Source organism: Dipodomys merriami, unplaced genomic scaffold, assembly GCF_024711535.1.
Source record: "Dipodomys merriami isolate MVZ:Mamm:240054 unplaced genomic scaffold, mDipMer1.0.p SCAF_1, whole genome shotgun sequence".
NCBI lineage: Eukaryota > Metazoa > Chordata > Mammalia > Rodentia > Heteromyidae > Dipodomys > Dipodomys merriami.
The window spans coordinates 116,107,872-116,132,767 of NW_027202270.1; the positions used below are offsets into that span (position 1 = coordinate 116,107,872).

General features: G+C 37.1%; 1 protein-coding gene across 2 annotated transcripts in view; it reads left to right on the forward strand.

The window, feature by feature from the left end:
* Frmd6 (FERM domain containing 6) overlaps positions 1-24,896 on the forward strand; it is a 92,115-nt gene that overhangs the window by 53,971 nt on the left and 13,248 nt on the right. Inside the window, exons 3-10 of one of the 2 annotated variants that reach the window (XM_070028179.1) lie at positions 4,173-4,263; positions 9,184-9,287; positions 10,266-10,342; positions 12,414-12,600; positions 15,944-16,099; positions 19,613-19,678; positions 20,493-20,561; positions 24,318-24,492. In XM_070028179.1, the coding sequence (XP_069884280.1) occupies positions 4,173-4,263; positions 9,184-9,287; positions 10,266-10,342; positions 12,414-12,600; positions 15,944-16,099; positions 19,613-19,678; positions 20,493-20,561; positions 24,318-24,492 (925 nt within the window). The remainder of the gene's footprint in view (positions 1-4,172; positions 4,264-9,183; positions 9,288-10,265; positions 10,343-12,413; positions 12,601-15,943; positions 16,100-19,612; positions 19,679-20,492; positions 20,562-24,317; positions 24,493-24,896) is intronic. The other variant, XM_070028188.1, reaches the window with a different exon arrangement.

Genomic DNA, 24,896 nt, shown 5'->3' on the forward strand with positions numbered 1-24,896 from the left:
AAACAAAGAACATTTGTTCCAAGACAAGTGTAGTTGATAAAATGTTGCCTTTCAGGATGTGGAGTAAATTTACTCTTAGTCATTTTGAATTCCCTGTGAGTTGCATTAATAGGGGCCATTTGAAATGATTTTGATCAATAGATGAACATTAAATACATAAAAGAAAGTTTTGGAAATAAAATTATAGTAAATATGAGAGTCATGAAATTTTAGAGCAGTATAATTGATGATGAAGAGCTTATTAGTCTGTACTAAGAGTGAAATGAAGAGTTTGGTTTTTTTTTTCTAGAGAATATTTTAAATATCCTTGCAGAATAACCACTGACACATTTTGGATCAAATGCTGTTTTAATTTAAAAGTTCCATAGAGAGTATAGTCTTCAATAAAGCCTTAATTCTTATTGTTAATACTGCATGCTGTGCAGTACTTTCTGAAGATTAAAGAAGTTGAGAAATTTCACAATCAGCTAAATTGTCACTTTAAAGATTCATACTATGCAAATACAAAGAGCTCAGCCTTGTTTTCACAGCAGGTAAGACTTTAAAGCCACATCCTTATTTAATTATAGTTTTAAACAAGAACACTGTACTTACTATTATCAGTAGGATCCAAGTCCTTGATTTAAACTAGCGGAACAATAATAATTATATGGAATGCATGGAAGAAAAGTACAGCATTATTTGGCCAACAGTCATACAAAGTTACAACATAGTTTATTTTATGTGCATTTCAATTGTAGTTTGGAATTTTAACTATTATATTTTATCCTGGTGGCTTTATGTCTAACTAGGTCAAATTCAAGAAGTAGAAACTAAGGATTGAAAGTGCTTTTAGAAGCCATATGCTACTTTACTCTGGAATTGGTGATTAGTTCATCTTAAGAATTGTATATGACATTAATACTTTATTTTCTGTCATTCTGCTTATGCTGATTTGCAAAGTGAAATTGGATAACATGGCGATCAAAATCCAGAGCCTTTTTAATGAATGTTGGAAGTAACACAGGACTTCAGGACTTCCATAGGATAGAAACCAAAGATTTCAAGTGGGTCCGGTCAAGCTAGCACCAAGGGGATGCTTGTGACTTCTACTGGCAGATGTGTTCTCATAGTGCTGGTGGTGGGTTTGCATTGATGCATTCTGTTAGATATTTATTAAATGCTTCACTCAGTAAGTTAGGGAGAAATCTACAGTCTTGGAACTCAAAGGCATGGAGGTCCCACAAGGAATCAGAATTCTGGCTTTCCCTCATCAAAAGTGTATTGAGATCCTATTACATATGCTGATTACAGTACAACACTATCTGCTTCATTGAATTCCAGGTGCTTTTTAAGCAACTGAGTATCTACTATACCTTTCCAATGGGTCAGGTGCTTCAAATTTATTCCCATTTAATAATGAATGTGGAATAGAAGAGTAAAACCATCTTACTATAACTAGAACCATTGCCAGTTCTGAAATGTTTTGGCTTTTCATTTTTAAGGGAGTATAGCATGTTTTTATTTTTGTAATCTACATTTCCATAGTATGAAATAAAGCTATTGATCAGTTAACTAATTTAGACTTTATAATAATTGTTACTGTTATAATTTATAATAATTAAAAATATAATTGAAAATTGCCAACAGCTATGAGAGGGGAAAATGTTACATGTAATCAATGTGTGTAGCTAAAATTATAAACTCACATTTTTCATATTTCAATATATGGCTTTTTTGTTTTTTGAGTTTTTTTATTTTTTATTTTTTTGGTCTGTCATGGGGTTTGAACTCTGGGCCTGGGTGCTGTCCCTCAGCTCTTCAGCTCAAGGTGAGAGCTCTGCCCCTTGAGCCACAGGGCTACTTCTGGTTTTCTGGTAGTTAATTGGAGATAAGAGTCCTACAGACTTTTGTGCCCGGGCTGGCTTTGAACCGCGATCCTCAGATCTCAGCCTCCTGAGTAGCTAGGATTATAGACATGAGCCACCGGTGGCCAGCTTAACATATGTATTTATAAATATTAATAAATATTTCTCTCCCTTTTTTGCCGTCCTGGGGCTGAATTCAGGACCTGGACACTGTCCCTGAGCTTCTTTTGCTCAAGGCTAGCACTCTACCAGTTGAGCCATCGTGCCACGTCTGGCTTTTTCTGTTTATGTGCTACTGAGGAATTGAACCCAGATCTTCATGCATGCATGCTAGGCAAGCAGTATACACTAAGCCACATTGCCAACCCATAAATATTTCAATATACAAATGAGTTGTGAGTTACTGCCTTTTTTATGACTTTGACTGGACTTACAAGCCAGGTGGTCTCTTAATGTCATTGTCAACCTGAGGTGAATGTGCATTTGCTAAGGCAGACTCTTAATTACTACATCCCCCTACCTAATACTTTATTAACAGTTGAGAAAGCATCAAAACTGTGTCTTTTTAGCTCATAATAACGTATCCCCAGAGTTGCAAATTAATATGGTTTGTGATTGAATTATCCTAAGGAAAACATATTAAACAATAATGATGGTTGATTAAAAAGTAAAAGCTAGGCAGTCTTGTCATTATGTAGTATAAGCATTTTCCTTAAGCCATGGAGAACACTTTCTTTGAAAGGATACTTTCCTTGAATAGATATTTCTCAAAAAAAGACAAGTAACTAAGCATCAAGGGAATGTAAGTTAAAACCAAAAACATAAAAAAGTTAGGATGGCTATTTCAAAAAGAGAACAATTAACATGTGTTACTGACGATGAGGAGAAAGGGGAATACCTTTAGTTTGTTTGTGGGAATGAAAATTCACATAGCCACTATTGAGAACAGTCTGGCACTCCTCAAAACTTACATATAGAGTTATTATATAGAAGTGGTGCTGTAGCTCAAGTGGTAGAATGCTAGCCTTGAGCTGATGAGCTGAGGGACAGCGCCCAGGCCCAGAGTTCAAGCCCCATGACCGACAAAAAAAATAAATAAAATAAATAAAAAATAAAATCCAGTTCTGAAAACAAAAACAAAAAAACACTTGGATAGAGTTATCATATAATCCAACAATTCCACTCCTATGTGTATTTCTAAAAGGAATGAACTCATGTTGAAGAGTCATCTACATGCTGACAGTCATTGCAGTGATATGCAGTCAACCTGTGTCCATAGGTAGTTGAATGGATAAAGTGTTATATGTACACAAAGGAATATTATTAAGTCATAAAAGGAAGGGAATTATATCATGTGCAATATGAACAAACCTGGAGGATATTGTATCACAGTAAGTGAAATAGGCCAGGCACATAATCTCATTTATGTAACATCCAAAAAGTTTAACTCAGACAGAGTAAAATGGTGGTTCTGAGTGTCTAGGCTGTGAAGGGATTGGAAAGAGCTTGGTCAAAGTATACCAAATTTCAGTTACACAGGAAAAATAACAAGAAATTTTGGCTGGGAAGGTGGCTCAGTGGTAGAGTGCTTGCCTTGCATGCATGAGGGCCTGGGTTTGAGTCCTTATCACCACATCAGCAGAAAAAGCTGGAAGTGGTGCTATGGCTCAAGTGGTAAAGCGCTAGCCTTGGGCTGAAGAGCTGAGGGACAGCACCCAGGCCCAGAGTTAAGGCCCCACGACCAACCAAAAAAAAAGAGAGAAAAAGAAAAAAAGAGCTTTTTTATACAAAATAGTGATTACAGCTAATAATAATGTGTTATATGCTAGCAAACTACTAAGTATAAGTATGTTCTTATACTTAAGAATTCTCACCTTACACAAAAACATATTTGTAATACATGTTAATTAACTATATAGTTTGTACATATAGTAAAATATCATTTTAATGTTGTTAATATGTAATTTTGTTGATTTAAATAAGTATATAAACTTACTTTAGAAAGGAAAGAACATTGCCAAATTAATACTTTAAGTAGTCAGAGGAGACTGTTGGAGGCATCTTATCCATGTGTCATAAGATTTATAAGTCTTGTGCAAGATTGGATTGATACTTTAATATTATGCTGTAAAAATTGATATTGTGATAATCATTATTGAATCACAGCCACAGATTAAAGTGATTTCCACAAACAAGCAGACATTTTACTAGTGTTAACTTGTCCTATCAAGGGGTATATTTATAATGCATTAAAATCCTGATTGTGGCTCACCATGTGGGCTTGTCTCAACTTTTTTTTTTCTTTTTCTTCTCTTTCTTCTATAGGTTAAGATTCTGTGTCACCAATTGCTGGTCCAAGTATGTGACCTGCTCAGGCTAAAGGATTGTCATCTGTTTGGACTCAGTGTTATACAAAGTAAGCGTTAATCCTTTTTCTGATGGATTTAACCAACTATCCCTAAGGAAATGACATTTTTATAGCTAAATCATGATTAGCTTAAAAGTATGACTGGAAAAATATTTATTAAATCATCTTTATTGATAGTATAATATTCACTTTTTAAGTTCAGCTCCTGTATATATCTTACAAGATTTAGGATTTTAAGTCATGAATCTATTAGTTTGAATTTGTAGATGAATCATCTTTAGGAATCTAGAATTTACTTTTTTAATGAAATAACTAGAGTTAGGAGGAAAGGATCCTACATATGTTTTATAATGTATTATCAATTACAGTAACTTGGAAATTACAAAAAATTTGAGCATGGTGGAACTGATATTCCTCTATTCATATATTCTTGCTATTAAGAAGAAATTTGCAATTAGCAAACTCCATATACCCTTGCATAATACCTTCACGATTCACACTCGGGACTCACCTGAGAGTTATAAGCTTTCTCCTTTTACATCATATTTGAAATTTCTCTAGTTTTATATATACCAAAAAATCTTTATTTTTATTAAGAAGACTTGTTGTAAACTGTTTAATTATGTTTCATACATGGATGTGAATTGGTTTATGTTACTGAAACTGGTGAATATCTGGTCAGTACCAGCAAATGTTTATGTGTACCAACTTGGATAATACAATATCAACTGATAAACCAGACCCTTTCTCCAAAATGTGAACTGTTTTCAGTTACCCATTTAGAAGAGGCTAAGGAACATGGGAACACCTATGAATCACCCATTTGCTCTTCAGTTTCTTCCTGTGGTAATCAGAGCAATAAAAACACAAAAGCTAAGCTCCATTCTTGTGTTTGTACAGACTTCAGTCATCTTTCAAGGGAGGGCCTAGGAGAAATAAGATGACTTATAGAGTCTAAGTAACTTTTATTATTCTATATTCAAAGATAATTTGTCTTATTACAGCTATACCCATACTGTTGATCTTTGTTGTTCAACGAGTCAGTCCAAGAAAACCAGTTTATAGCTTTCTTACATTTCAAAATAAGAGTCTGTAAGATATCCTCTTTAAAGAAGAGATTGTAGTATGTTGAAAGAACATTGGGACAGGAATCAGATGATCTGGTTCTAATTCTGGTTCTACCACTAACTGACAGTGGCCTTGCACATGCTACTTGTCCTCTCTCACTCATTGTCAGTTTTTTCTCAAGTCAGATAGAAGCCATTGCCCCACCAGCCTTCCAGGATCCATGTGTACTTGAAAATATTTTTATAAGCTTTAGTTTTCAGTGTGATTTTGGGTTCCTAGAAAAGTTGAGCAGGAAGTATGCATAGTTCCCACGTACTCCATATATCCACACCAGCACACTCTGCACCAGAGCAGTACACAAGTGAACCTACATCCATACATTATTATCACTCAAAGTCCACAGTTTGCATTTGGATTGACTTCTGGTGTTTATACTTTTGCTTCTATATGTTTGGACAAATGTATAATAGTATATAATGTACCACTGCAATATATAAAATAATTGTAATGCTCTAAAACCTCTCTCACAGCTTTCGATTGGTATCTAAAATTCTCATTGTTAATTGAATAGCTACAAAGGATATAATTTCTGCAGTACTTAAAACACTAACATTTTAAAATACAACTATTCTAACACTCTTCTCTAATACCATTTAAATACCAAAATCTAAATTTCATCCCAGTCTTTGAACTTTTTGTTTTAAAATAATTTCAGATTTACAGAACTATTGCAAGAATACTAGAGTTCCCATATACCAAGACAAACTTGGAAACAAGGATTGGTAAAGGAATTTATAAAGGCAGGAGAATAGGAGAAACAAAGTTTTATTAGGATATTATTAAAGAAAAAATGAAAGCCGGGGGCTGGTGGCTCATGCCTATAATCCTAGCTACTGAGGAGGCTGAGATCTGAGGATCCTGGTTCAAAGCCAGTACAGGCAGGAAAGTCCATGAGATTCTTATCTCCAGTAAACCACTAGAAAACCAGAACTGGCGCTGTGGCTCAAGCGGTAGAGCACTCGCCTTGAGCTGAAGAGTGCAGGGACAGCACCCAAGCCCAGAGTTCAAGCCCCACGACCGATCCCCCCTCCCCCCCCCCCCCCGCAAAAAAAAAATAGAAAGCGTCTAGACAGAGAAATATAGCACCATTGCTGCACTGGGAGTCAGTATTGGTCCTAGAAATGGGGATCAGGCATTTTTGAGGTTACTGGGGATTTTGATGATTGGCTGATTCTTTTCTTAGGTCTTAGTGGTTTTTGTTTTTGCTTTCTCTGAGCATGGTCCAAACTAGATAAGTTCAGGAGCATCTCAAAGGCTGGCTTTCACTTCTACATTCTGTCTGGTTGTTTTTCTATCTATCACGGTTCCTCCAGAGTTGGGACATGCCCTTGCCCCCACTCCTTTCACTCAGATTCCCCAAAAAGTTTGCTTCTTCCATCGATGTCTTACAAACTTCAATGTAAATTTTCTAAAAATAAGAACATCATTCTCATATATTTCCATAGTGTAAATAATATAGTCATGAAATTCACACTGATATTATACTAAATGGCCCTTAGGCTTTGGCATTGGTCCTAAATGATAGTCATCATAGAGAAAGAAAACCTAGGACCATGAGTTACATTCAGTTGTCATGTCTCAAGTCCACTTTATTCCAGAACCACTCCTCAGTCCCACTTTGTTTTTTATGACCTTGACACTTGAAAAGTACAGTCAGTTACTTTGTATAATGTCCTTTAATTTGGCTTTGTTTCATGTTTCCCCATGATTAATTCAGGTTATGCATTTTGGGGGGGCAGGAATATCAGATAAATGATATTATGCCCTTCTCAGTGTGTGGTATCAGGAAACACATGGTATCTATTAATCTTTACTGGTGATGTTAACTCTGGTCACAGATTTCTCCACATTTTTTTAATATGCACTAATTTGAATTAACTTTTTCAATTCTATCCTAATTCTGTGAGATTCATTGTAGCCCTTCCTTTTTCTATTATTTCTAACTTCTTTCTTCAACCGTGAGAAGCATGGCTTATTTGTCCAGTCCTTTATCAGTTAGTTTCTTATAAAGGATATTACAGTGGATACAATTGAAACAAGCCTGGAATGTAGTGGCAGGGGAGAAGCACAAGGTACTTCCTCTCCCTCAGGGTACACCATTATCCAGAAACATAGCTATCTGGAAGCTCCAGAATTTTCAAGCTAGAAACTTATCAAATCATCAAGTGGTAGTGATATAGTGAATATATATATATATATATATATATATATATATATCCGTGTGTGATATATATATATTGTGTGTGCACACATGCGTGTACACACTATTCTGGTGAGCAGTATCACTTCTGTTCATTGTGCTGCTGCTTTAGATAGGAACACAAATCAAACACACATCAGATTCAACTGGAAGGTTGTCTGGTCTTGTCCATTTTGTGTTTAATCAGTAAAAATGAGAGATGGGAGATAGTGTTAACTAACCTGAGAGTGAATTTAAGTCACATCTTTTTCTTGTCTCTGGGACTTCTTATTCCTTTTATTCAAATCTCATGACAAAATATTCTATAGCTAAAAAATAGCTTTATTCTTGCTATCCCATTCTGACATATTTCTGGTCAAGTCCCAGTGTTTGCCAGGAATCAGTAATACAGTCAGGCTTGTCTATTTCTGGTGTAGTCGGAGTTGCACTTCCACTCCAGCATGGATATTTGTCTGCAAAGCATCCCAGGAATATACTACCTTCGTTATGGTTAGAGAAAAACACCTTTGGGTTGTTTTGTGTTTTCTTTTTGGTCAATTTTTATTTAAAACTGTCCAGCCAGGAAATAGTGGCTTACTCCTGTAATACTAGCTATACTTAGGAGACTGAGATCTAAGAATCATGGTTTGAAGCCAGCCTGAGCAGAAATGTCTGTGAAACGCTTATCTCCAAATTAATCACCAGAAAGCCCAAAGCCTGTGGTAAAGCTGTAGCCGTGAGCAAGAAAAAAGCTCAGGGACAACACCCAGGTCCTGAGTTCAAGCCCCAGGAATAGCACAAAGCAAAAAACCCTCTAAAACAGGGGTGTTAATTGTTTAATTGTTTCTTTTAGGAAATGTATATGTCTTTTAAGAGATTCTCTTCAGGAAAAATGAAAAAAATGGTGGTTTTACTAGCTTGTTTTGAGATGTTTAGATCACTTTTACATAGGTTTGAGTAGTCTTAATTTCTGTTACACTTTATGGACATCACCCCCTTGAAGGAACATTTTGGCATTGATGTTTGTTTTCCACAAGATTCTTCTCATCCACAAGATCAGTCCCAAAGGCAGTGCTCCTAGTGTTTATTACTGTGGCAGCTGTGTTTTGATGTAGGGGAACACCAGGAACAGATATTTTTAAAGACTGTTCTTCACAAAGTGAGGTCAGGCTCCTCATGGGCTGCTATCAATTTTCCCTAATTTATATGTAGTAATTAAGGTGGTGTTTTTTTCATGTTACTATTTTACATCTTTGAGAACAGTTTTCTGTGAGCTAGGGTATTTTTCGTTAAACTGAGTGGCATCCATAGGTTAAGATAGTCTCTTTAGTTATTGTGACCCTAGAAACTAAGAAAAAGCAAGAGTTGGGAACTAACATTTCTTGGGAACTAGCATTTCTTCTAGGCATTGCACATTTTAGTAGTACTGAATTCTGTATTGTAGAAGGAAAATAATTTTTAATCTCATTAATGTGTAGCCCACAGGATCTTTTAAAAAAAATCTTTTAGTATGTTACTGACTGTTCTTGGTTGTATACAAAAATCAGGCTACTTTCATAGATCTTGAGGGTTTATTTTTTTTAAGTTGTTTCTTTGAAATTTTTTCTTAAAAAAAATCTATTCCTTCTTTAGCTTACCCTGTTTCCTTTTTTGATGTGCAGATAATGAACATGTGTATATGGAGCTGTCACAAAAGCTTTATAAGTATTGTCCAAAGGAATGGAAGAAAGAGGCCAGCAAGGTACGACAATACGAAGTCACTTGGGTGAGATTACATTTATGAGCAAAATTATTTTGATTTTTCGAAAGATTATTTTAGCTGTTATATATATTACAAAAAATAAGCAGTACTTACCCAGCAGAGAAAGAAAAAAGGGAAATGAATTATAATTTCTAAAATATCAGATTAATCAAGTATGAATAGCTAATAACATGTAATGATAGTCTTGGTGTCTATTCAGTAACTTGATAATAACATTTTTAGTAGTCTTGGGGTAATGCTTTGAAGTGAATGCATGGAAAAATAATTTGCTTGTCCCTCATGGCTGTATTGTCAAAAATTCTAGAAGATTTTTAGTAATGTTTTAATGTGCTTTTACTATACTTGCATTTGATCTTTTATTATTTTATTTAGTAAACATCAAGTCCATTTATGTCGGAGATATTTATCAAGAATTTACATAGGGTTTCCAGGATTACTTTGGTAAATCAGGAATGATAGATATCACATGTCTTCATCTCAGATCCTCCAATTTGTAGTTAAAAATTCTTGTGATAAACTGGAAAGCTACTTCATAGCCAGCTACAGGGAAAGGAACATGAATGTCAAATAAACAAACAGCATGTTAGAATTTGGTATGTGGAATGTCAAGAGAACAAGAGAACATTTGTAATAAGAAGCAAATGGTCACCACAGGGGACAGGGCTGAGCCAGAAGCTGGGTCTCAGCTAGAAATTTCCATGGCATTTATTTTTATCTTCCCTTATGTTGCCATTGGCATTACTGTGAATGAAAGTTAGGGGTATGGTGCCCCATATTGCTGTTTAACTTCCTGGTTTTACATGACCCTGGTTTCCACATGGGACAAATGTGCACATCCATTATAAGCCCCTCTCATTACAAATAGATTAAACTTGTCAGCATTTAAGAAGAGCCTTGCAAATAATGATATTGTGGTTCTTTTGAAACCCATCTTTGAAGTAACTGAACACAGCTTGTTTTTTGGCATGTGTCTTTTTTTAGGGTATTGACCAATTTGGGCCTCCCATGATTATACACTTCCGTGTGCAGTACTATGTGGAAAATGGCAGATTGATCAGGTATGAGGACAAAGAAAAATTCTGAATATTTGTTTCTCCACAGCACTTCTAACATATATACCAAAAAAGTCATTTGTGTTTATTGTTTGTCTCCACCTATTAGACTATAAACTTCATAAAAACTTCAGGTTTTTCTGAACTTTTTTGTTTACTCACATATGTGTTATCCTCAATCTTGAAACAGAGTTTTGCTAGGCAAAAATAATGGTAAATTATGACTGAAAATGCTAATATCATCACTGGCTCACATTTTCAATAGCACATCCATCCCCAGGAAGGAACTAGCACTACTGTGAAGAGGAGAGATTAAAGGATTTTTACTCTTCCAGGGCTGGGGAGTAGGGGAGGGGAAGTTTGTATTACCTCTGAAGCATATGCGTTTATATTACCTGGTTTTCCTTTTACATTTTGGGTCTAGTTTCTATTCCTGCTAATAACATTAAAACTAAGTAAATCCACTGAAACTATGCTTTGACAACCTTAGGTACAGTTTGACCTGGGCATTAAATTGATTCTTTTTTCTTGAGATGAGCTCATGAACAATTCCATACTCATGATGCAAGTTCAGATTTCACCATTTTAAAAGCTCAGTTAATCTTTAGTATTGGTGGATTCATGCTGGAACTATTTTCAGAGATAACTTTCTTGGCTGACAAGAAAACACAACTGTGAACTCTATAATTCACTTTATTTTCAAACAGAAATTCTGTGAAAGTGAACAAGATACAATTGGCTAGTGAATTACGTGAAAAATTAGCATTTGATACTTTATATCATTGCCAGATGCAAACTAAAGGCAAAACAATTCATATATGAAGAATTTTTTTAAGAACTAAGAAAGATCATTAGTCATTTTGTTTATATAAAATTTTCAGACAGTTTACCTGGTAAGGATGGATGCCCTGCAAAGAAGGAAAATACATTAACCCCTCATTAACCCTAGGGTACTAATGAATGTTTAATTCATCCCTATGCTGCTTTATCCCCCCAGGGATGAATCATACACCATACACAAGCAGTATATGGTTAGCATTGGAACAACACGCAGTCTGAAAAGTATTATATCCCATGGGAAAAGAATTACATAAATGCTTTTAATTTTAAACCTGTCATATTTAAACAGGTCTTGGTTAATGTAAACATATATGCTTCTTTTATCATGTACTATTGACTTCTCAATCTCAGAGAAATAGTTAATCTAAAATAATGAGGAGGCAAACAAGCTCATTAAAACACTTTTTTTTTTGCAGTGATTGTAAATATCCTGCTTTTGCCCATGAACATTTTTGACTCTGGTTTTTTGTTGTTGTTGTTCTTTGTTTTATCATCCCATCTTACTCAACGTATTTAATGGAGACTATATTTATTTCTGACCTCAATGGACTGCAAAGAATTCTCAGTGGGGTTCACTACAAGTATTTCCTTTGGTGGGAGGGTGTGATCATCATGCATGTGCCTCTGAAAACAGTCAGTCCTATAAATTAATACCCAGTTCAGAAAAAGATGTAAGGAAAGCTTATAATTCACTCATTCATAGAGAAACACAGATACTAAAAGTACTATGGTTAACCAAACTTTTCTTAAAAGGCATATATAAACATATTTTCTAAGGGGCATTATAATATTTATATTATAATGTGCTCAGCTAAGAAATAAAACTAAAAAGAATTTTAAGATCAAGATTGTTCCTAGATGTGTTCTTGTTTGCATTGAAAGTGTGGCATCATTATAGCAAGAAATTCAGAAACACACGTCAAAACTCTGTGTTGTGCAACTTATTTACCATATTGGAGTGGGATTTTTGAGACCTTTTCGCTTTCTCTGGGCAAATCAAATGCTGTAAGGCATTAGGAAATGTTATTTTTGCTGTCTGGGTATCTGAAAAGGAATTGTGACCCCTGAGACCTCTTGAGGGAGCAATCAGGTCCTAGCTAGGACCTCCCCCTTTTTGTTTGTGAAGAGGCAGAAATGGGGCTGCTGTCAGCAGATGTAGAACAGGATTTGGGTTCTGTTTACATGCCATTGCATTGTTCCACTAAAATGTGACTGCTGTTTTCTTTCATTTTCCTAGTGACAGAGCAGCAAGATACTATTATTACTGGCACCTGAGAAAACAAGTCCTTCATTCTCAGTGTGTGCTGCGAGAGGAGGCCTACTTCCTGCTGGCAGCCTTTGCCCTGCAGGCTGATCTTGGGAACTTCAAAAGGAATAAGCACTATGGAAAATACTTTGAGCCTGAAGCTTACTTCCCCTCTTGGGTAGGCAGTTCACAGATTCTCACCAGCATTTTCTCTGGTATATTTCTAGCTCTTGTGCTGCTTTTCATGTTCCTTCAAGAGATGGGCAACCATATGTTTGGGAGCCAGGAAAACTACTCACAATGCTGTCCAAATATAAATGTAGTGCTTGAGACCAAGGGGTACACGATGTCTTGTCACTCAGTCTGCCCACAGCCAATGAAGAAGAGGATTGCTGTCCACCCTCCACACAGTGGAACTTGAATTTGCCAGCCTCCTTTGACACACATATGGCTAGATAGTCTTCTCCACTTCTAATGGAGCAGTGTTTTCTTCCTCTGAGGAGAAAAACCTTGCTCCTTAGATGAGATCACTCACAGCTTTCCTGGGCTGAGAAAATGAATCTAAATCAACAACTCCTTCTGACCTCCAGTGTCCCCCTTACTTCTGCAAGAAAATGTAGGCTATTCCACATCAACTCTTTCTATGCTTCTGGCTGTTTCTGGTCCCATCCCTCCTCCAGGCCTCTGCTGTTTCTTCTCTCGCTTGTGTTACTAGTTTTTCCTCAAGATCATTATCCTTCAGTTGGAACACATAGAACATGGTCTCCCCCACATATCCTGGAGAAACGAGCAACCGCACTTGACTTCCTTCTTTGGAAAGCAGGGATTTTCTAGCTTCTTCCTGCCCACATATATTCCTCACGCACTTCCACCTGCCTTCTTTCCCTACAGTCCACTCAGGTGCGGACTTTTAAGGTTCCCAGTGACCTTCACATTACCAAATCCAGTAAACATCTTTCACTGCTGCCCTTGACACTTAACCATTCACATCTGAAGAAAAGGTCATCCAAATTAATGCTTTCAACAATCCCCTTCTTGCAGGTAACTCCCAGATCTGTTTCTCTCACTTGCTTCTGTGTAGCTGTTTACCTGCAAGTACCTCAAACTTCAGATGCCCTAAGTAAGATTTGTTGTCTTTTCACTCACTTCTGCAGGATTGATCCTACTCTGTATCCCCAGTTTGGGCTAGGGACAGCTGCATAGAAACTGGAGTCATGTGGAATGCTCCATGTTCTCTTCCTGTTCCATCAGTCAACTGTAGCATCTTCAGCCATAAAGACTTGATAACCAATCACCCTGCTTAAGAAATAATGTACTTCTAGCCAGGTACCAGTGGCACATGCCTGTAATCCTAGTTATTCAGGAGGCTGAAATCTGAGGATCACAGTTCAAAGCCAGCCTGGCAGGAAAATCCATGATACTCTTATTGCCAATTAATCACCAGAAAACTGGAGGTGGCTCTGTGGCTCAAGTGGTAGAGTGCTTGCTTGAGCTGAAGAGCTCATGGATATTGCCCAAGCCCAGAGTTCAAGCACCACGACTGACCAAAAAAAAAACAACAAGAAAAAAGAAATAATGTCCTCTTATACCTTATTGCTGTTGACTTTCCTCATTGTTCCTACTGTTTCCTATTGTGGTTCCTAGTGTTTTCTGGACTGGACCCTGTTTGACCTCCATAGCTTGTTGAAATGATGTTGTTCCTGAAGGGTTCCCCTGTTGTCTGTAGTTCAGCTTCCGAGCATGACTTAGAAACTCCATTATGTAGCCCTTGCCAGTTTTCTCTCTACCTGTGCTGCACTTTGATCTCTGTCACAATTGCTGTCTCCATACTGCCTGTGGTGTTTCACGCATCTGGGCCTTTCTTCCTTCCTACAGTTCCTTTAGCCCTTAAATCCCTACTCGGTTTTACCTGGCTGACTTATTTTTTAACCAGTAGTTCACTCTAGACATTCATTCTAATTGGGGGGCCCAAATCAGAGACTCAAAGTTTCTGCACATAAGTGCTATACATCTATTTTCAAATTATTTATCTCTTGCCCCCCAGTTAGCTCAGTATTCATATGTTCTTAGGGTCAGGCATGACCATGATCTCTTCAGTTTCTAATTTTAATTCACAGTGAAGTTGCCAGTATGTTTCTGATTGACTCCCAGTACTCAAGATGCTAAAGGAAAAGCACAGTGTGTGTCAGCCTTTATTGTCTATAGTGTGCATTGTATACTGTGGTTGTCATCAGATACTGAATCATGGCCCTTTGAATCAGAGCTTCATGAATAGTGTGTTCCATGGAATCCAGCATACGGGGGCACCAGTTTCCTCCCTACATCCTTGAGATCAGCCAAATCATCCACTGTATCCATAGTTGCTTCTGTGTGTTTTTTACTTGGAAATAAGGGTGATGTACAGTGTTTTAAGTCATCTCCATGAAGAAGAATCTAGGAGGAAAACCAATAGCTTGAGTTCTCAGCAAAACTTGATAAATGCCCAGTAATCTACTATGTTCCTTCAATAAGAAGGAAGAAAATGTTAGTATAAATAAAACCATTTTAAGCTGAAATGTCGTTAATTTTTTTCCTGATAATATTAAGCACTACTTTTTTTTCTACATTGCATCGTTCTTTTCGCTTTTTTTTTTTTTTGGGGGGGGGGGTCTGGTTGTAAGGTCTGAACTCTAGGCCTGGGCGCTGTCCTTCAGCTCTTCAGCTCAAGGCTAACACTCTACCACTTGAGCCACAGTGCCACTTCCGGCTTTTTCTTTTTGCTTATGTGGTGCTGAGGAATCGAACCCAGGGCCTCAGGCATGCAAGGCAAGTGCTCTACCACTGAGCCACCTTCCCAGCCCTCTTTTCACTTTTTATAACCCTATGTAATCAGCTAAGACTTTGATAATCAGCACCTTTCTCTTAGCCTGCAGCTGTAAGATACTATGTATTTTTTGACATCTGAAAGCTCAGACTAATGAAAATCTAAACGACAGCAAATCACAGTGACTATTTGAATGCATTTTTTTTGTAAGTATTCAAATAGAGTATTCATTGCCTCTTATACAGAGTTCTGGAGAATTCTCCCCAGTCCCTTGCCTTCTTTGGATGAACATTGAGAATCTCCTATTCTGTGGCTGTAATTTTAGAAAAGCTAAGTAGGATCCAGAACCAGCAGATGTGCTGACAGTTGATGTTTTTCATAGTACCAGACATTTCACCAGTATAAACTATGATGTATTACAGAATTACACAAGTTGGTAGGGATTTTTTTTCTTGGTGACTGTAATGCCAAGAGAACCTATTTTACCCTTCCTTATTTTCCTGCTTAGCTATGCAGCATTACTGCCAAGTGGAGTTTGTATCTTCTAGTATTAGCTAGTAATTTAATGGATAGGGAAAACAGATAAAAGTGGGAAATTTTAAAGGAAATTGGCCCGTTTACCTGCGCTATTTTAGATGCTCACCATTTCATCATTTGGGAGTGAGTTATTACATCCCTCCAACAAATGTTGCATTGCACTTCCCTCATATCCCAACAGGTTCTTTCCAAGAGGGGGAAGGAGTACATCCTGAAGCACATTCCAAACATGCACAAAGATCAGTTTGCCCTGACTGCTTCTGAGGCGCATCTGAAATACATCAAAGAGGCCGTCCGACTGGATGATGTTGCCGTTCATTACTACAGACTGTACAAGGTATAAATGCACCAAATGCAGGGCTTCAGAGAGGCACCACCCTGAACAAGATTTCATGAACTCTCTTGATAATTGTACTTTCCTTTTAAAAGAGTTTGGTTGAACTGTCCTGGGTTATCGCAGGTCAGTCTGAGAAGCGATGGTGCTTTTCTTCTAGCTTAGAAGCACGGTGGAGTGTTTTTTATATTTCTAATAGTGAGGTAACAAATGGCTGTTCATTGTAAATCTGGCTTTTCTGTAACTATAGAATGGTTTGATTTATCCTACCCATATTGGCTTTTCTGCTTTGAGGAGCAACATTTGCAACTAGTTTGCTCAGTACTGTGTAATGGCCTTCTAACTTCACCCACGCTTGTATTGTGTCCATTAATTTTAAGAACATCACACAACAACTAATGTTGATGGAGTACTGTGCTTATTCACATTATATATTTGTCTTTTTAAACTTCCTTGTAACTCTGTAAGAAAGGAAATGCAAGCTGGGTGTTGGTAGCTCATGCCTATAATCCTAGCTATTCAGGAGGCTGAGATCTGAGGATCATGGTTCAAAGCCAGTCCGGGCAGGAAAAGTTGGGGCATGCTCTTATCTCTCAATAAACCACTAGAAAAGCAGAAGCAGTGCTGTGGCTCAAGTAGTAAAGCACTTACCTTGAGCTATAGAGCTAAGGGATAATGCCTAGGGCCAGAGTTAAATTACTCACCTAAAGTCTAAAAAGTAAGTGACAAAGCCAGGATTCAGAAGTGTGAATGATATATCAGATACTAGTTGGAAACTATCTCTCTTGATACTAATTGGGATCTAGACCACAAAATTTTGGACTGTGTCTGTTATAAAGAAGGAATACTATAAAAATACTATAATAGACCTGTGAGGTAATGAATCTGAAGTAACAGGAATGCCTAGCACATTAGTGAATGAACAAAATATATTAATTGTTTTCTGCCTTATTTGCTGAGGAAGCGTGCTATTTATTTAATGAGTACTACTAAGAAAATAAAATCCTCATGCTTGTAATCCTAGCTACTCAGGAGGCTGAGTTCTGAGGATCATGGTTTGATGTCAGTAGGTAGGAAAGTCCATGAGATTCTTATCTCTAGTTGAGCACTAAACAGCCAGAGTAGAACTGTGGCTCATGCAGTAGTGTGCTGTCTATGAGCAAAAAAGCTTCATAGGCAGTGCTCAGGCCCTGAGTTCAAGCCCTAGGACTAGTACCAAAAATAAAGAATCTTCTACTAAAGTAGATATACCTAATTTATCTCTTTTGTAAAACATGTAATTTTCCAAATCTGCTTCCTGTGTGGTTCTTCCATATTACATAGAAAATGGCTTTCTTGTCTGCTTAAAATAAGATAGTTAAAGTATAACTGAAGTAGATGAATAGACATTGTTACTTGATGTTAAGCTGTCATTTCTTGGCAGAATTTAAGTGACAGCCATTAAATGTGCTTCATTTAAAGGCTGCTGGTTGGAGTGGAGAAAAGTTAGAGAAGACAAGGAACATTCTGAAAAAATTGTTTTATGCTCATTTGCCACCTCATACCTGTACAACCAGGATTTTTCTGAATACAGTCTTATTTCAGAAAGCAATCAGTTCTGCCCTGAGAAGGACAGTTGGCCAACATTTAGATGGTTGGATTGTTTTCTCCTCTTACACATTGTACTATATGTGCCTTTCTCAACATAAAAAGACATTTCATTTTGTTGTGAAAAACCATTGTCCAAATCATGAAAAATAGGCTGTCTTTTCTTTATGCCAGGCAAGGATACGTTTTCTAAAAATATTTTTTCCCATGTCCATGAAAAAACTGGCATTAAGCCTAATGAAGACCCACATACATAATGAAAATATTTTAGTTATTAAGTAACTTTATCTTCCAGTTTGAACTTCATACTTTACAAATTCTTATTATAAATGAGCACTTAAAAGTTATGGTCAAATTTGAGTGCATTTTTTAAGCACTAATACTAGGGCTTGAATTTGGGGCTTTATCCTTACTAGGCAAGTACTCTACCACTTAAGTGATACCCCAAGCCCCCTTTTTGCTCAGATTACTTTTGCTCTGATAGTGACCTCACTTTTTTTCCTGAGCTAGCCAAGACTGTGATCCTCCTAATTTTAGGCTACCCACCACTCTGGGATACCCGTTGCATGCTACTCCACCTTCCTTTGTATTGAGATGGGATCTTGTGAACTATTCTCCTGGACTGATCTGGAACTGCAGTCTCAGCTTCCTGCCTAGCTGGGATGACCCAAGGGCATGCCACAACTCGTAGCTATTCACTGAGATGGGGTGGTTGGGTGCTGACTAACTTTTTGCCCTGGGCTGACCTCAAACTAATCTCTTCCTCCCAAATAGCTAGTATAATAGGTGTGAGCCACTAGCCCCAGCCTTGAGTACATTTTCAGTTGTACAGTTTTTCCCTTATGCTTGTTGCGAATTAGTAAACCATACTTTATTGTTTTGCCAATAGAATGTTTTAGCAGGTTGGCAAGGAACGATTGAACTTTAAAAAAAAATAATACTGAGGTTTGAACTGAACCAACTATGATTTGAATAGAGTATTTACTAGGCAGGTCGTCTCGCACTTGAGCCTCCAACCCTTTTTTTGCTTTCAATTATTTTTTTGATAGGGTCTCACATTTCTTCCCAGGGATAGCCTTAGACCACAGTACTCCTACTCCTGCCTCCCAGGGAATACAGATGTGCACCACTACACATAGTTTGAACTTTGAAAATAAGAAGACTTTTGTTATCTGTGGGCATATAGTGTCAAGGAGACCATCATTGAGAAAAAAAAAACTACAAATGCTCAGGATGCAGACATTAGTACTGTGGTATGAATACTTGATTCATTTTCTTCAATTTGCCACTCAATTTCCACTAAAGATACATAACCTTGCAACATATAGAACATTTCCATTTATCAGTTAAATTAAGCACATTGCGTTCTCCTTGGCTTGCGAGAAGGGATTTCCATAAATTTGTACTTGTTTGGGGGCACTGTTTGCTTTTTGAGAGGCAAAATTTTCACAATACATTTGTCTGTAGTATTGGCTTCAGGCTCAAGGAGCTAGGACATTTGCCCAAATTTAAGTTTGATCCATCTCAGACTATAACTATGACATATGAAACTTAGGATTCTAACATCTAATGAAAGACTTAAGCATAAAGTAGAAGGTAAACAACAAAAAAAACCCAGCAAAAATATTTTTGTCTATTGGAGTTTTCAGGAACCTAAGTATTTACAATATTGTCAGACATGAGTATAAATAATATGGTGAAAACACTTAAAACTTTGAAATCTAAGGGTTAAAAATGCAGCATTTATCTTTATTGACTTGTAATATGTGCTCAAGATTTTCTTAAATCTTGTAGGAAACAAAGGTTATAGAAAGATGAGCACATTTATATAAGTCAAAAACTTTCTATTTTGGAAATTTTTCTATTTCTTTGGTACTGAATTTTTCATTATAGAAGAAAATGTTTCTTCATAAAATTTTATTCTCACAGGATAAAAGAGAAATTGAAGCTTCACTGACTCTTGGATTGACCATGCGAGGAATACAGATTTTCCAGGTTGGTAAATGAGAAATAAGTGTCAAATGGAGTCAACTGTGTTTTGCCCTTAGAGTAGGCCCCTATGGGCTAGCACAATCTCAATAGTTCATTTCCCATTACTGTTTCCTGCCTATCTAGTGAAGATGTGGATGTTGTAAGATGAATGGAGTTTCTCAGACTAGCCCAACAGTAAGCAATGATTAGCCCAGGTTTATCACTAACAGATCATTAATATCCAACCATATTTCTTTGGTATCATTGATCATCCATATGTCTTTTATCCCCTGGATAACTTTAGTAACTCTGGAAAGAAAATTGTCATTTTAATATGGAGTCTTACCAGATGTTTTAATTTCCGCTGTACATTTCTGATAAAACTTGTCCCTGAATAAGCCATAACTGTCAGGTTCGCAGGTGGGATGTGGTTATCCTGCAGCCATCTACCAGGACAGAGGGTATCTTTCTGTAAGATATATAAATATATAAGGGTGTATTATCTTTGTCATAGGCAAAATACCAATTATAAAAGTCTGAGTCCCTCATCACACCTCATGAATATCTGAATCTTTTCGACTTTTTATTTAAATTTAAGGATAGGCCAGAAGGGAAAAGCTTGCCTTAAAAAGGCCAGTGAATGTGTTCACACAGGAACCAAAAGCTAAAGAATTTTTCACTAGACTTTTAATTACTATCTGCACTTCTCCAAAGAGAGTTGAGGAGCTCTTTCAGATTTTAATTGCTGAATTTTGGTTTTCTAAGAGAGAAGTCAGAGCTAGTTTAAAGTATCATTTTTCCTATTAACTCTATCTGTATTTTTTAATTCATTCCACAGAATCTAGATGAAGAGAAACAACTACTTTATGATTTCCCCTGGACGAATGTTGGAAAGTTGGTGTTTGTGGTAAGTTTAAAATAACTCATTAAAAGTCCCACAGGATATTTTTGTAAATATCTACTGAGATGTTTATTTTGTTTTATTTTTAAAAAAAATACTGTGTCATACACAAGTTGAAGGCAATTTCTTCAGTTCTTATCGATAGTATACTTAATCTTATAGCAAGAGAATGTACTAATTTTAATTTACACATCTGTTCCTTGCCACGCTACCCTTAATTATGCTGGTGGTGGCAGAAGAAATGTAATGGGAAAAGTATAAGTTGAGTTCATCAAGTAGAATTACCATTTTAAAAAAATCCTGTCGCAGAGGGATGGGAAAATAGAGAGCCGTAATCACAGGGTAAATTGCTCTTACTATGGAGGTTGTCTGGTTCATTTGGAAGTTATTTCTTTTGAGCAAAGAATGAAGAATGATATAAAAAGTTGTTCCTATTAATATCAGACTATATAAAACTCATCATTATAAAAAAATCTACAATAAGTAACAGGAAAAGTACTTTTATTTTTAGAATAGTGAGACTGATACACTTTTAGAGCAAATTCTTGATTTTTTCCCCCAGCTGTTTCTCTATTTTGTCAAGTATATATCCATTTTTTTGGTAGAGTTCAAAGAATTAGTATTGTGGTGTACAGCTAGTGGTCACTGAAATCCACAGTACTGCTATGATAGGAAATAACTGGGAAAAGTACACAAAGAAAGGGGAGGATATGGGATTATAAGCATGTACTCCTACCCTGTAGGCAAAGGGCTTGTATAATTTAAGGGCTGCCTGGCACATAGAATACGGTGCTGACTCCAAAAGGACCTGGTACTGGCCTCACATCACCTTCATTTCTTGGTCATCATTCCATCTGACCTCACTTTCTCTATACATGAAGTGGTACCTGACCTGCTCCCTCCTCACTGGCAACCTGAAAGGATTTGAGCCGTTGGAAAATGAGCACATCATTGCCCCACTCACCTCTTTTGTAGCTCAAATCCAGTAGTAATAGATTGCATGTATGAAGCTGAGTTTCTTTAGGTGCTGGCCTCAGTGCTTCCTGAGTATCAGACATCAGCCTTATCTATGGAGCTGGTTAAAGAATACAGATTTATGGATCTTATCCCCAAGAAATTTGATTCACTGGGGCTAGAACAAAGTCTAAGGAATCATCTATTTACCAGATGATTCTTCTCTCAGCCAACTCATTCCTACCTTAGATTTGTGGTTTTGAGCATGTGACTTTACCTCTCTATACTTTGGTTTCATTAAAAAAATGGCAACAGTTGGTCCTTAAATGAGTAAATAAATGCTTAGTGCTCACTAAATATCAGTTGTTGTTATCCCAGCATTAGAATCTACTAGTAGATCCTTTAAAATGAAAAGGCAGAGGTTAATTCCTTAAAAAAAAAAAAAAAAAAAGTCCTTTCTGGGCACTGGTAACTCACGCCTGTAATCCTAACTGCACAGGAAGCTGAAATATGAACATTGAAGTTCGAAGCCAGCCTTGACAGGAAAGTCCATGAGACTCTTATCTCCAGTTAAACCTAAAAAAACTGAAGGGAAGTGTAGCTCAGTGGTAGAGTGCTAGACTTGAGTACAAAAGCTTAGGGGCAGTTCCCAGGCCCTGTGTTCAAGCCCCAGGACCAGCACAAAATAGATGTATGAATGAATAAATAAATGATCAATTCTATCCCTTCTTGAGCCACACAATCCCAAGTTCCTTTGCACTGTTTGAAGTATATTGTTAAAATATACCTCCCCCTCTCCTTGCCCTACCTAATCTAGCTGAGCTTCAATGTATCCCTTTTTGTGACTCTGTAATTCATTATGAGGAAAAGAAAAAAGAATTGATAATACCCCATAACCATGAGGCATTCTTGTTCAGAACTAGAACTTGATGATTCTAGACCTAAAGAGTGAGCTTTCTCCCACGGATTGGGAGAAGATCTTCACTAGCAGAAAATATACTTAAAACTCAAAAAATTAAATCCCCCCAAAACAAACACTCAAAGAAACAACCACCTCGTTAATAAATGGGCTAATGACTTAAAGAGAGACTTCTCTGAAGAGGAAATAAGAATGGCCAATAAACACATAAAGAAATGCTCAACATCTCTGGCCATAAAAGAAATGCAAATCAAAACAACATTGAGATTCCACCGTACTCCAATTAGAATGGCTACAATCAAGAAATCTAATAGCAACAGATGCTGGAGGGGATGTGACCAAAAGAGAATGCTACTGCACTGTTGGTGTGAGTGTAAACTTATTCAACCATTCTGGAAAGCAATATGGAGGTTCCTCAAAAGACTGCACATAGAGCTCTCCACTTTTGGGGGAGTAATCCCACTTTGGGGCATTTACCCAAATGACCACAAACAAGGCCATACTAAAGCTACCAGCACAACCATGTTTATTGTGGCATTATTCACATAGCTAAGATATGAAACTAACCCAGATGCCCCTCAGTAGATGAATGGATCAAGAAAATATTATATATATATATATATATATATATATATATATATATATATATATGGTAATTCTATGCATCTATCAGAAGGAATGGCATCCATTTGCAAGGAAATGGAAAGATTTCACTCATATTGAGTGAAGCAAGCCAGACCCAAAGAAATATAGATCCCATGGGTTCCCTTATTTGCAATAATTAGTGTACAGCTAGGATAATCTTAGCAGATTAGCTTAATAGCTATGTACATATGACCGTATAAGATGATATTAAGTGAAATGAACTCCAAGACATGGACATGAGGTTTTTATTGTACTGTGTGATTTCTTGTTTCTTTTGTATGTTCTTCCCATTATGGTATATCTCCTGTATTTAATTTTGGTACTCTGGTATTGTATATACATTGATTTGAATTAGGGAAAGGAAGGGGAACAACAGAATGGTGAGATAAAGGACAAGGGGGAAACCAATATAACAGCAATACTTACAAGACAATATGTTGAAAATAATCTGTACAACTCGGGGAGGAGGGAGAGAAAGTAGGAGAAAACTGAGGGGAGGGGTAACAAGTTGGACAAGAAATATACTTATTACCTTACTTATGTAACTATAACCCCTCTGTACATCACCTTGACAATTAAAAAAAAAAAAGGGTGGACTTTTTTACGTCACCCATTGATGACATTCTTTCTCTTACCCATTGGTTGCCCCAACTATCAGCTCCCTTTTTTTATTCAACTGTTTTCCATTTTTTAAACCCCAAATAGCCTGCATTGTTTCACTGTCATTGCTATTTCCTTCTCAGCCTTTATCATGAACTACAATTGCTTTTTGTTTTATTTATAATCTTTCCTACTGGGATGTACTCCATGAGGGTGGTAGGGGTTTTGTCTGTCTTATTCATTGCTATTTTTCCAGGGCCCCACACAGTATTTGACACAGTATATCAAATGTTTAACAAATAAGCTTGTTTATCTCTTGCAGAATGTGTCTTTTTGTGTGCTGTTAGGGTTCTGGGCTTGCATCTGAGGGACTTTCATGGTAGGCTCTTCTCTGTTACACAAACACCCTGTCCAAATGGAGAGGGCACAGATAATCCCTAGCTGGCCCATGTAGTCATTGTTTCCTGAAAACCATTGCTAGACACTTTCCAGAATTTTTTTGTCCTCTGTCCTGTAACATCTTTGAAAAGAAGAAACAATTTATTTTCAGAGAATTTTAAAGTGAGCTTTATGTGTCTATTGGAATGTAGTTTTATATGATAAAATGAGAATTTTGTTTCTTGATTCATGATTTTCCTTTACAGGGAAAGAAGTTTGAGATTTTGCCTGATGGTCTGCCCTCAGCCAGGAAGCTCATCTACTACACCGGGTGCCCCATGCGTTCCAGACACCTCCTACAGCTTCTGAGCAACAGTCACCGCCTCTACATGAACCTGCAGCCTGTCCTGCGCCACATCCGGAAGCTGGAGGAAAATGAAGGTATCACAGGGTCCTCGGGGCAGGGGAGGCAGATGGTGCCTTGCTGGCCCATCTCTGGCCTCTCTATAGTTGCCATGAACCAGCATTTTAAGCTCCTGAAGAATGGTGTTGGAGAGTCGCACTCTAGAAACTCATTTGCACTTCTGTTTACATCCAGCCCTGGAGGCCCACCAACCACAGCACCTCTTCAGAATCTCTGAGGCTAAAGCTCCCCACACCTGACTCTAAAATCCTTACAAAAAGCACAAGGCAAGGATTTATCTGCATCCCAGATTTTTATCTACATCTCAGGGCTCTGTGTATGCCTCGACCCAATTAGTGCTGTTATCCACAGCAGTTTGGATTTTTTTTCAAAGTCATTATTCCTTAGGTTAAAGTGACAATAAAGGTGGGTCACAGAAGTG